The sequence below is a fragment of the Lepidochelys olivacea genome, assembly GCF_965140295.1.
Source record: "Lepidochelys olivacea isolate rLepOli2 genome assembly, chromosome: 10".
In the NCBI taxonomy this organism is placed as follows: domain Eukaryota; kingdom Metazoa; phylum Chordata; order Testudines; family Cheloniidae; genus Lepidochelys; species Lepidochelys olivacea.
Window position 1 is genome coordinate 18,025,061 of NC_140420.1, and position 12,091 is coordinate 18,037,151.

The following is a 12,091-nucleotide window of genomic DNA, read 5'->3' on the forward strand; positions in this document are numbered from 1 at the left end:
GGAAGGAATGTGCATTTTCCCCAGAACATGTATATTGTAGAAGGGGCAAAAGAAATGCAAACATACCATGCTACTTAATTAAAATGCTATTAGGGCTCCAAAGGGAGCCACAATAGGTTGGGATTTCTTTTTCAGATTGCTGTGTGTTTTGGAAGCAGAAGTTAAAAAAGTGATCAAAACTCTGGTGAAAGTTGATTGTGTCCCTTTTAAGATAGAGTCTCTGAGCTGCTAATGGCTTTAAATCCAAAAGCAGGAAGCGTCTGTGAAAATGCAAATGACCTAAATGATAAAGGAAGGAAAGAACTAGCAGCACAAAGGAGCTGCAGATAAAGGACACCACCTGGTCAGCAAACAAATTATCTAAATAAAAGGCATGGGATCACAAGATAATTTTAATAAATTTAATGATAATAAGTACCCCTGTAACAACGTATAGTGTCTATGATTTTTGGAAAAACCCTTTAAGGTCGTATGGTAATGATGCTTCTCAGTTATTACCTGTAAATAAAACTTAAACACAGCAGGGAAAACGTTATAAACTTGGTCTGCTGTAGAAGAAGGAAAACTCAGGGATTTAATGACTAAACAGTGGGATAATTTCCCCATAAAAACCCTTAAAAGATAAAAGCCATTGAAACCTGGCCTGCCTATAGAACAAAAACAGGAAAATGTGGGGGCAATTCTTCTGTTTTGCCTGCAATCAGCAAGGGTATTTGTAAAAGAAATATTTTAAGCAATAATCTGCCACCTCAAAAGGGGTAGAAACATGTTCTTTTTGTCTTTCAGAAAATCAGGAAAAGCTGATGCCAGCTGAAAAGCAACCCAATACCATGAATCTACTGTCACAATAGAAATTGTGTTCTATGTTTTGTCTTGTTGCTAGCACTGTGGTGTGTTTAAAAAAAATACTAAAGACTTGCAGGTAATTAAAAATAAATTAAGCTCTCTGTCCCAGCTACAGGACAGCTTGATACAAAAACAAGTACATGTCAATGTCTACTTGATCCAAATTGGTCTGGGTAACCTAAAAGGCCGATGGAATCTTTGGCAATGGCTTAATACTACCACATGGCTTATCCATAAGAAAAAAAATTTAGAAATAGGAAACTACACAGCCATAGCTATGGGATGCACTGAAATGCAGATACTTGCACTAGCTACTTTGGAACACTAAATGTTCTGGGTCATATTGGGAAATATTAAGGGTTTGATGCATTTGTTAAAACAAAGAAAGAGATCATTGTTTGACACTTATCAATATGAATGAATGCAATATGTTTCCAGTATTGTAAAACCAGACTTGTTAATGGGAGAAATTGTTGTCAAAATTGCACACCAACAGTCACTGGAGGCAAAGGTATTGAAGGTTAGCCCACTCCCCATATTACACATGGGATCCTTCTGGCTACCCTGGACCTTGAGCCAGTGGGCTGGGGAGGGAGGGAAGCTATTGGACAGTAGAGGTTGTACTGAATGGACTCCTCAAAAGTGGGTGTGCCTCACCTTGCCTGTTGCCCCAGAACCTTTTAGTAAAGATACATCACTAGGATCATGTATATGGCATGAATTGGAATCACAAACTCAAATTGCCTCACAGTACGTTCTCTTGAATAGGCTACATAGAAAGTGACACTGACGATTATAAATCTTAGTGTCAAAAGGGGGATTATGTTGGATCATATTAAAGAAGTTCTGTATTAAAATCACAAATGAGTTTGATTTCCCAGAGTTTAAATTCCAGGGTATTACTAATGAAGAGGTCTCTTGGTTTTTGGTACTGTGTCTCTCCCTCTATGTGTGAAACTTGCAAGCTGCTAATTGTGTTAGTACATTCTAAGACAGAGTCTGTTCTCAAAGCAATTCACACAGAGAGAGACTCAAAGCAATACTCTGTAACAACAGAAACAGAACCCAGAGACTCCCCGCCCTTTTGTTGGATTAACAATTGTGATTAAAACAGAGATAGAGGATGTATGTGGATGGATGCTTGGTGTGGATAATAACTGAATGATCAGGGAGGTGCCAGCCTAAGAATCCAGTGTCCATCAGCTGAAGAAGGCATCAAGTGGAAATAACCAGAGGACCCCCAAAGGGCAGACTGGAATCCACCCAACAGCCTCAAGAATGGGAGAACCAAAGAACAAGATAACATCTGGCAGCACGGAGCCATCAGGAATGTGCCATCTGCTGATTGATTCAGCAACAGCATGATGAAGCAATTCCCATAGACTGGCATAGGAAGAAATTCCTATAAAAATAGACTCTAGAAAGTGAGAACTTTGGGGTCTGATTCTGCAAACCAACTTCCAGGAGCATCGGATGAGCATCTGACAAGCATCCCTCCTCATGTCCAGGCCACCTGGCCAATGGCTTGGCATGAGCAACTCTAAGGCTGGTAACTATGATAACAACCTTGCAGAACCTGTGTGTGTGTGTGTTTGTATGAATGAATGTGTGAATAAATATGAGATTGAATGGAATGTTATAGCTATAACTAACTGCTTACTATGATTCTTTCTGTATTCACAATAAATGTGGTATTTTGCCTTTTTCCCTTTAATAAGATCCTGCTGGTTTTTAATTTATTGGTATAACATGTTGACTCCCCGGCCGATAGCATGGGCCCAGTTGACTATCTGAGCAGAGACACAAGACCCTCTCACAGTAGATCAGTGGGCAGCACTGCCTTTCAGGTGCAAATCTCTAGCTAGTTATAACAAGTTAATTGCCATAGTAGAGGCTCCATAGATTTTGCAGTAAACTTATGAATGTAAGAAACCATTGCTTTTACAGATGCATCATGCATGCTTAATAAAAACCACAACACCACCACCTTGTTCTTCCGCCCCATTTTTGTAGAAGAATATTCAGATACGATTTTTGGTAAAAACAGGATGTGACTCAGCCCCTAGAAAAAGGAATAATTTTCAGACTAAAAATAAAAAGGTCTTAGCATTCATGAAATAGGTTAATAAAGGTTTCTGTTTGTGATAAGGTGGATAGTTTGGTTTGCAGAGATCGGAAAGGAGCTAAGCCATGCAAGTCTGAATTCAGTGAAACCTCCCAGTGTTTATGAAGAACTATTAGGAAACATCCCACTTGAACCATGATTTCTGGGCCTGCCCTTGATCTTAATTCACTTTTTGGTAGCTAGCAAGTGAGGCTGCTGTACTGGGGTGAGAACTGCAAGAGAGAAGAGGAAATGGGTTTGTCACAGAAACTTCTGAGAGAAAGAGAGGAGGGAGAGCCAGACTGTGACAGCAAATGCTTCATGTAATAACCAAACTAAACTCAAGCTGCCAAACAGAGGTTTGCAGCTCATCTGATTTTTCTTATAAGAGTTTTCTGCCTCCATACATCTTGCACTGTTTCTTGGGCCTCCTTTTGTTCCTCCAGGTAGGAGAGCAGAAGTGAATGTAGGGAAAATGGACAAACAGGAATAGCAGCTTCTATCTATCATACCTACATGGCTCCCATTACCATCTTATCTGAGTGCCTCACGCAGTCTTCAGTGCATTTATCATCACAATACCCTGTGAAGTAGGGAAATTCCACTCTCTCTCATTTTACAGATAAGGACCTGAGGCAAAGGGACACTATATGACTTGCCTGAAATCACACAGGACATCTGTGGCAGAGGAAAGAAATGAACCTAAATTACTCACATCACAGGCCAGTACCAGCCTTCCTCTGCTTCCTTCTCATCCCTCAGACTTTGGGGGGAGCCGCACGGTCTCAATTTCCACTCTCTTTCAAAAGCTGAGCACAGCTTTCAAGAGATTAACTTAAACTCTGTGAGTTTGCAGTAGTGTTCTTCAGAGTCCTGAACAGTTTATGAGCAACACTCGAAAGCTTTCAGTGGAAGAAAATGCAGATTTTTCTTTACTATGTATTAAAATATCTCTACCCTGTTTGTTTTCTGTGAAAGGTGTAATTCAGTTTGGAGATAGTGAAGACTGAATGCTGAGGCTCTTTCCTACCTCCAGATAGTGACTGCCATTACAGCCAAGACTCCAGTAAATGAAGGGAAAAACAGCAGAAAAATGAAGAGCGTTGTCATCTGAGAAGCTCTCCAGACTTTGCGAGGTGGTTGACAATTCCTCATTAGACTGACCTTCAAAAAAAAGATGCACACACACAGATGGAGTTGTGTTACATGCCACTTAAATACCTGTGTTTCAGTCAATCCCATTGAAATTCCTAGCAAATTCATAGGAATAGCATTCATCAACAGTTTCCAAACAGCACTTCCAGCAACAAACATACTACATCATTATAAAGTACAGCCTTTCAAATAGTGAGAGGCAAAACTGGATTCTGTTGGTCAGGATTTTGAAAACCAGACTAAAGGGCATTTCACCTGAACCCCAAAGCTCAAGGGAGTTTTGATCAATGGTACAATTCTACTTTCAAGACCACAAAACATTTAATATTTGTTGAGTTTGAGAAGGACTCAGTGGAAGTCAACTGCTCCTATATGCTATGGCAGTAGACTCAGGTGGTCTATACTTACAATTTAGAAAAATTTAGCTACATTGCTCAGGGGTGTGAAAAAATTCACACCCCTGAGCGCCATAGTTAAGCCAGCCTCGCCAACTGGTATAGATGTGGCTAGGTCGATGGAACAGTTCTTCCACTGATCTTGCTACTGCTGCTTGGGGAGGTGGATTGCCTACAAATCAACAGAAAACCCCCTTCTCTCAATGTGGGATACATTACAGCCTCACAGCTGCAGCGGTAGCACTCATAGTGTAGACGCAGTCTAAGTGTTCAATTACTGAAAATAGTATGGTCATGCATACAACCGGGGGGGGCTTCTAGTTTTGGCTGGTGTGTGTGTCACACCCACCCACCCAAGCTTTCATTTCACTACTTCATTCTCTCCACCTGACACATTTTGCCTTTAACCTCTCTTTTTGCCCCCCAAAGAGCAATATAAAATATAAAGCTCCTTACCTTTTTTACATAAAATATTATAAAAAATGATATAATCTGCACGGCTGGCATTAAAGGTGCGAAGAAGATGCCAATCCTACAAGAGAAAAAAAAAAAAAACGTAGGGGAGAAAGAGTCCAAAAATGTATGAGAACTCAGTCTTTGGTTTTTACTGCATGGTATGAAAGTAGAATATATCTGGATAAAGTTATTATAATATTAATATTGTTAAATGTAACAATAAGCAAACCTTGCTACTAGATAAATTAACCTTTTTAAAAATTATACTTAAAAATAAAGCAAAACATTTTATTACACCCTCCCCTTGCAATATTCTTTTAGAATCTGGAAAACAATTTCCTTCCTTATTATCAAAAAGAACAGGAGGACTTGTGGCACCTTAGAGACTAACCAATTTATTTGAGCACGAGCTTTCGTGAGCTACAGCTCACTTCATCGGATGCATTCATCTGATGAAGTGAGCTGTAGCTCACGAAAGCTCGTGCTCAAATAAATTGGTTAGTCTCTAAGGTGCCACAAGTCCTCCTGTTCTTTTTGCGAATACAGACTGACACGGCTGCTACTCTGAAACCTTCCTTATTCTGTCGCTCATCGGACAGACTCCTTCCCTCCTTGTTGCTAACACCATCTGATATCAGAAGAGCTTCGACGGTGATGCTACTTCAGTAGGGAAGTAAGACATAATATCAAAGACCCAGGATGCTCCTTCTACAACCCCCTTCCACCCCCAAGTTTTCAGTTGTGGCCAGAAAGACGACTACTTTGTGTAGGTGCTGCATAAAGTCACTGTTATTAGTTTTATTTCAATTCCACAGCAGTGGAGCTGGAACATTTTTAGTAGTGGGGGTGCTGAAAGCCAGCCCCCTTGCCCCCCCACCCCCTACTGCGGCTGGGAGCAGGATGGTGTCTCCAGGAGGGGGGCACCCAGACAGGAGTAAGGGGGCTGAGGCCACAGCTAGGGGCAGGTGTGGGGCCAGGAGCGGAACCCCAGGCAGGGGCCGGCAGCCAGGACCCCACGTGCAGGGCCAAGAGCAGGGCCCCAGCTGTGGGGATGGGCATGGGGCCCCTGGAGTGGAGCCCTAGGAGCGGGGCCCCAGGTGCGGGACAGGCCCCAGGAGCGAAGGTCTGAGAGCAGGGGGTAGGGCTGGGCATGGGGCTAGCGGCTGGGGAGTCAGGCCAGCAGCCAGGGCCCCAGGAGCAGAGCCCTGGGCGTAAGGCCAGGTGCGAAACCTCGGGCCCAGGGCCAGCGGCCGGGGAGTGGGGCCAGCGGCTGGGACCTGAGCCCCAGGTGAGGTAAGGGGTTGGGGAATGGAGTGCGGGCGGAGGACTGGGCCAGGCATAGGCACAGGAATCACCCCCAGGTTTTTGCTCAGAGGCAGCGGCTGGGGAGCGGGGCCAGTGGCCTCGCATAAAACCTGGGGGTGCTGCAGCACCCCACCCCTACTTCCCACGCCTATGTTCTACAGAGTGGGGGATGACAAAAACAGGAGATGGGAGTGCCTTTAAGTTACAATTTTAATAAAAGGTAGGTTAAAATGTCTTTCTATCGAGGTTTTTATACCATTGTGGTAGCCAAGCACTTGTAAAAGTGGTCACAGTTCAGGGCAAATGCATCTGTATTCCCTTTCTGTGGTTCACCATGGGACCCGCTCTAGGCTCCTAGCCATCGCCTCTCCTGGGCAAAGACTCATGTCTCTCTCCCTCCTGACTGGCCTGTTTCCAGGCTGCACAGTCGTTTGCCTACACTAGCAAGCCAGACTGCCTAAACAGGCCTCTGTCTGTGCTTTGCTTTCTTGCTGAAGGATGTGACCAGTGTATTGCCAGCAGTTACAGGTTACCACACAGCTCTTTATAAGCAAAACACACTTATTCTTAAGGTGAAAGCATTACAGAGAAAACATATTAAAAACAATAAAGGAGTCTACACACCTGCTAATAAGCTTTAATCTCCCCCCGCCCCAGAGATCATTCCCAACTCCAACAATGGCTCTGGTAAGAGTCAGTCCTTCAAACCCCACAGAGAGTTTTCCTGCGGTTACAGGTTCATAGAAGCCTTAGCTCAGAACTAGCCGACCTAGGAATAGGTCAGTCCTTCCTTTACACAGCTTGGGCCTTTGATCATGAGACTCGGGAAGAATAATCAGGAAATAGGGTGTAGCTTCAAAAGACCAGGTTACATACAATCCTGGCCCACAATAATAGATCAATCATTCATTTAATACAATGAACCCTAAGCTACTTAAACTTAATTCAATGAGGTCTCTCAGGGCAATTTCCTGCCATATCCTTATCCATTGCAAATGTCATCATTAGGCTGTTTTTCATAGTGCCTCTCTAGGAATAAATAATAATATCCTACAGCAAGTATGAATGAAAACTCATCACTTACCAGGCCAAAGTCTGTGTGTAGATCAAGTCTAAAACATTTCGTGCAATATCAAATTCTGGCACTCCAAGTTTTTTGCAACATTTAGTTCCAATGATTCTGAAAATGACACAAAATCATTAACTACAGAACTGCAACAATCTTTAAAGGAAATTCCTGCATATAAGTAACAACAACTAACTATATGTGGATCTATATTAATGATGTATTATGCAAAAGTGTGCACTGTTTGTCAGTTAGGCAGCAAATGGAAGAATAAGCACATATGTGTGTTTGGAAAAATACTGATGTTCATGAATATGCTGCATGGATGACAGAAGCCAAAGAACATTTTTAATTTGCGCCAAGAGTTATGCTATATAGGATGAAGCAGCTAAAATGTAAATGTGAAAACACTTCTCTTTCAGATAATGGGTAGAAACTGAGCATTAATTTAAATGTTGACATCAAATCAGTAAGGATGTAATCTAGAAATCGCACTCACCTTCGTACAAATTCTCCAAAGAAAGAGCCAAACAAGCAAAATATGAAGTCAATCACAATGAGACGGTAGATATCTTGGCCAACTAGACTTTCCCAGCACTTTAAAGAGAGAAAAATAAAGGGTGTATTTAATTCAAATCCTTCTGTCTAGTGTTTGAACTTCCGGATCCTGATCCAAAGCTCATTGAAAGACAAACGGAAAAACTTCAGGAGGCTCTGGCTCAGATCCTTGTTCACTCTAGTTTCCCTCCCCCTCAGACAGCCTCCCAAAACAACCCCAGTGAGGATATAGCTCAAAAATGTGCTAAGATCCAGTACAACAGAGTTCATCATTGTCTCTGTCTATAGAGTGAGCTACAGCTAGTTCTGACCTACGCCGGATGAATAATGTCATTCTATGACTTTTTTCCCCAAAACAATTGTTTCTCCAAAGATTCCTGGATCCAACTGAAGAATGTCAAGGCCACAATTCCTTCCCTCTCTTAAGAACCCTCTGCACCTGGGCTATAAATTTCATTACAACAGTCTGTCATCTTTCCCATACCTTTTCCGCCACTGATCACATATTTCCTGATGTTTAGACAAAATATTATGGAAGTGTTTTAAGGCTAATTCCTGACCACGTGTTTTATGGCAAAGTTTTGTACACATGAGGGATTAAAACTTTACCTCTTTCTCCAATGTAGCCACATCGTTAAGCCAGTAGTAGCAGAGGATTCCAATTATTGATATTTTCAGAAAAATATTTCTACAAAGAAGAAGTAATTATATTGATTCCTGTTAAACAAACATGGAGGGATGTGACATCAGTAGCACATCACTCCTTTCCAATGCATTTGATTCTGTGAAACAAATGTTGCCAGTGAGATGTGTGACGTTCCATGTGGGAGAAAGGCAGCAGTATTTGCACGCTGTCCTACACTAGGGATGTCAGCTTTGAAGTATGGTGCAGCTCCCCTTGGCCAACTTTAGAAGACACTCTCAGTGGAGCATGGATGTTGGTACCTTGTACTGCTGTAACCAACCCTCCCTCCATTTTCCATCTTTCCCGCACTGGGGTCTGCACCACAGGCTGAGCAAAGCCCAGCGTACCAGGATATGCCTGGAAGAGAGGGAAACAACACCTTTGCCTCCACCAAGGCTGTGGCACTGTAGCGAGCGCCGAGTACATAACAGGCAGCGTTAGAGGTGGAGTCACAAGTCCTTTGAATGAAGTGACTGCCCTGATGCTTTCAGTACTCTTTTGTCATGGGCCTTACCGTCGACAGAAAAAGTGCAGCCAGCTTCAGGCAGCTCGTGCGGCTAACTAGGAGAGGATGGCGCTGGATACCTGATAACCGTGACGTAGAGCTGATGTCTGGGATACTGGAATTTCTCTAGGAGTCCAAACAAGGCGAAGCAGAAGGGGACGAGGAGGTTGAGGAGAGACACGACGATGGGCAGCACTAGCGTGGCAGCCTCGTTTTCCAGCTCACTTTTTTTACCTTCCAGGAACTTAAAGGGAAAGAAAAATAAAGTGCAAGAGAGACTCCCCTCAGCGTGGTCTTTGTGGAAGAGTTTGCACGCAGCGCTGCCTGCGTTCTCTTGGAGAGTCACGGCTCTGCATTTAACCTATGCTGGCCGGCTTTCATATGCCCCGACCTGCTAGGATGGACCTCTGTAGCCACACCGGCTAGGGGAGGGCACTCGCAGACCCGAGTGCAGTATTGGGGCCTTAGAGTGCACCAGAGATAGGTCAGTGCACCAGAGATAGCATGTTCGGTCTTTTTCTTTGTAGTACCTAGCAGAATAAGGCTACTGGAATCCAAACTAAGCAATTCTTCCTTCTGCCTTCTAGGCCTTGATTGTTTAACCTAGTACTAAGTTATTGAAGGTTATATGAGAGTATTGGCAGAAGCAACACCTATACTGCCTTATTGTCTTCCAAGCCTTAATCATGAACAGTCATTGGCACTCAAGAGTCCAGCATACCAATGTTGAAGCCTGTGTTTCTAGAGTAGCAGTTTACCAAACCTGGTCCTTACCTGTAGATTATTTCTTGAGAGGAAGTAAACACCAGCACAACAAGCAGCTGCTATTCCCAACGAAGCCACCCAAACCACCAGATGAACAGCGATACGAGCAATTCTCTGCTTTAGAGAAAGGTTCAGTACCTCGAGGGTCACTTCAGACAGGGATTCCTGCAATCAAACACTTGCTAATTAGGCATAGGCCTTAGTCAATAGTATAACAAAAATAAAGGAAAAAACATGAGCTGGGGGCAAGGCACTGTTCGTTCATGTGCACAGCTATGTAGGATATGCCACAGAGGGACAGAAGCATGTTATATGGAAACAATCTCAGTTAAATCAGCAGTACACTAGATGATGCCAGGCAAAGAGCAGTGTGCTCCACCTACCTTCTAGCTAAAGGCCACCATTTGGCTGCAGGTCTGGGGGGAAAAAAATAGAGATGGGAAAATATTGTAGAGATTCAACTGCCAGGACAAAAAAAGACATCCTTTAGAAATAAGCCAATGGCAGGTAAGTAAATGGCTCATAACAGAAAAGCTTCACATAGTCAACTAGTGGGGCAGGAAGAAGTCAGTTCTCTGAAGTATCAGATGGCACTTTCTTGAGCAAGTCATACATTCAAACCGAGAGTTAGATCTGCTCACATGGGGAGAGGATTTCTTACCTTTATTTGCGTACTGAGATTGCTTTGCTTCAGTTTCACAGCTTTCTCATTGGTTATATTGAAGTCCCAGATGCAGAGAAGCTTGGCAGCACTTCCAGAGTAAGTGTGAGGATTGATGAAGTTCTTACGGAAGGACTTTGCCATGCTGCAGTAGAAGTTACATGCAGGAGATCAGTATCAGGGAAATGCAGGGAGTCTTTGAGAGGAAAGACCCAAAAAGGGGGCGGGGGGAGGGAAATCAGTCTTGCAAACTACAGAAATCTACCTTCCTTGCTTAGTGAATGTAGAGTTCAGTTACAGTCACTCCCCTTTCCCTTTATGGTCAGGTCTCCTTACATACCCTGCTACTTCCTGCCTTCTTTTCCCCTATTCTATGTCAGCCATGGCTGCGTCTGATTAAATGCAGCAAATCACTCGTGGAAGTTATAGACAGCAGCATTCATAACAGGGGATTACACTCAACTGACTGAGCCAGAATTCTTCTGGGGGGTCATTGGTGGCTCTGCAGTGATTCTGGTGGGTCTGGCAGCCCTTTGGACACTACATAGCCCTAAACTGGGGAAATTTGATGACAGCGTATTTAATTTCACCAGATTCTTTTATTACCATCAGGAACTAGAAACAGGAATTTGTCAACAGCAGCACGTCCAAACTAATGGCCCAGTATTACTACTACTAGTAGACGCTCTTAAAATGTTAATTAATAGCTTTTTTGTCTTCATACAAATATATCCATTTTAAAGTGCAGGAGGAATATATAGTTACTGTACCTGTACACCAAGCTAAAGAAGCAGATGATGAAATAAATCCCAACAGTGAAAATATAGGCCAGCTGCATGTTATAGGAAGAGTTGTTCTCAGTTTTCGTGATTGTAGAGTTGGTGTAAAAACCGTAGTAGAGCACTGTTTTTTTAAAATAACCCTAAAATGATATGGAAATTGGGTTAGCACTCAAAAGACATGCTGTTGATTGAATATAGTGAAGTATTCAAGGGTCTTCTCCTGCAAAACTTGATTGACAGGAACAGACCCATTCACCCCAATGAGATCACTCTAGTAAGGTTTTTGCAGGAGTAGGGCCTTCTTTCCCCCCCATTACTGATCACAATTTTACAGGTGCCAAGTGCTTCTTTTGGCCAGTGGATCACCCCTCCTTTTCCTAGAAATCATCGTAAGGAGCTGCAGGTGCCCAACACCTTGAAGGAGTGGACCTTATTTAAAATTATTGCAACTGGCACTAGATCAAAGCTTATTTGGCCATCCTTCCCAAGAAGCACTCTGCAAATACTGTAATCCCTTATCGCTGTACTTTTACTTTGCATCCAGAAACTTAGGAGCACAACCGTTTTACACCTGAAGACTGAGAACCATTAACTGAAATGCACAAATGCAACATTGCAAGAGAATTCCAGCAGGAATGTTCATATTTACCCTTCTTAAAAAAACCAACATGGCTTCCTCACATTGAGAAGGTCTTAGCTACCAGTCTGAGTTATTATTTCACTAGATAGACCCTCCCACCCTGCCCCAGGTGTAGATAGACCCCCCTAGGTGTACAATGGAAATGATGCAACTTTCTTGTAAAGGTCA

The 12,091-nt window shown here is 43.0% G+C and overlaps 1 protein-coding gene across 1 annotated transcript in view; it reads right to left on the bottom strand.

The window, feature by feature from the left end:
- TMC5 (transmembrane channel like 5) overlaps positions 1-12,091 on the bottom strand; it is a 49,583-nt gene that overhangs the window by 12,056 nt on the left and 25,436 nt on the right. The window contains exons 10-18 of the mRNA XM_084641426.1: positions 11,272-11,423; positions 10,502-10,646; positions 9,850-10,005; positions 9,156-9,319; positions 8,495-8,573; positions 7,827-7,924; positions 7,346-7,441; positions 4,957-5,032; positions 3,981-4,114 (exon numbers count right to left, since the gene is read on the bottom strand). Of these exons, the coding sequence (XP_084497552.1) occupies positions 3,981-4,114; positions 4,957-5,032; positions 7,346-7,441; positions 7,827-7,924; positions 8,495-8,573; positions 9,156-9,319; positions 9,850-10,005; positions 10,502-10,646; positions 11,272-11,423 (1,100 nt within the window). The remainder of the gene's footprint in view (positions 1-3,980; positions 4,115-4,956; positions 5,033-7,345; positions 7,442-7,826; positions 7,925-8,494; positions 8,574-9,155; positions 9,320-9,849; positions 10,006-10,501; positions 10,647-11,271; positions 11,424-12,091) is intronic.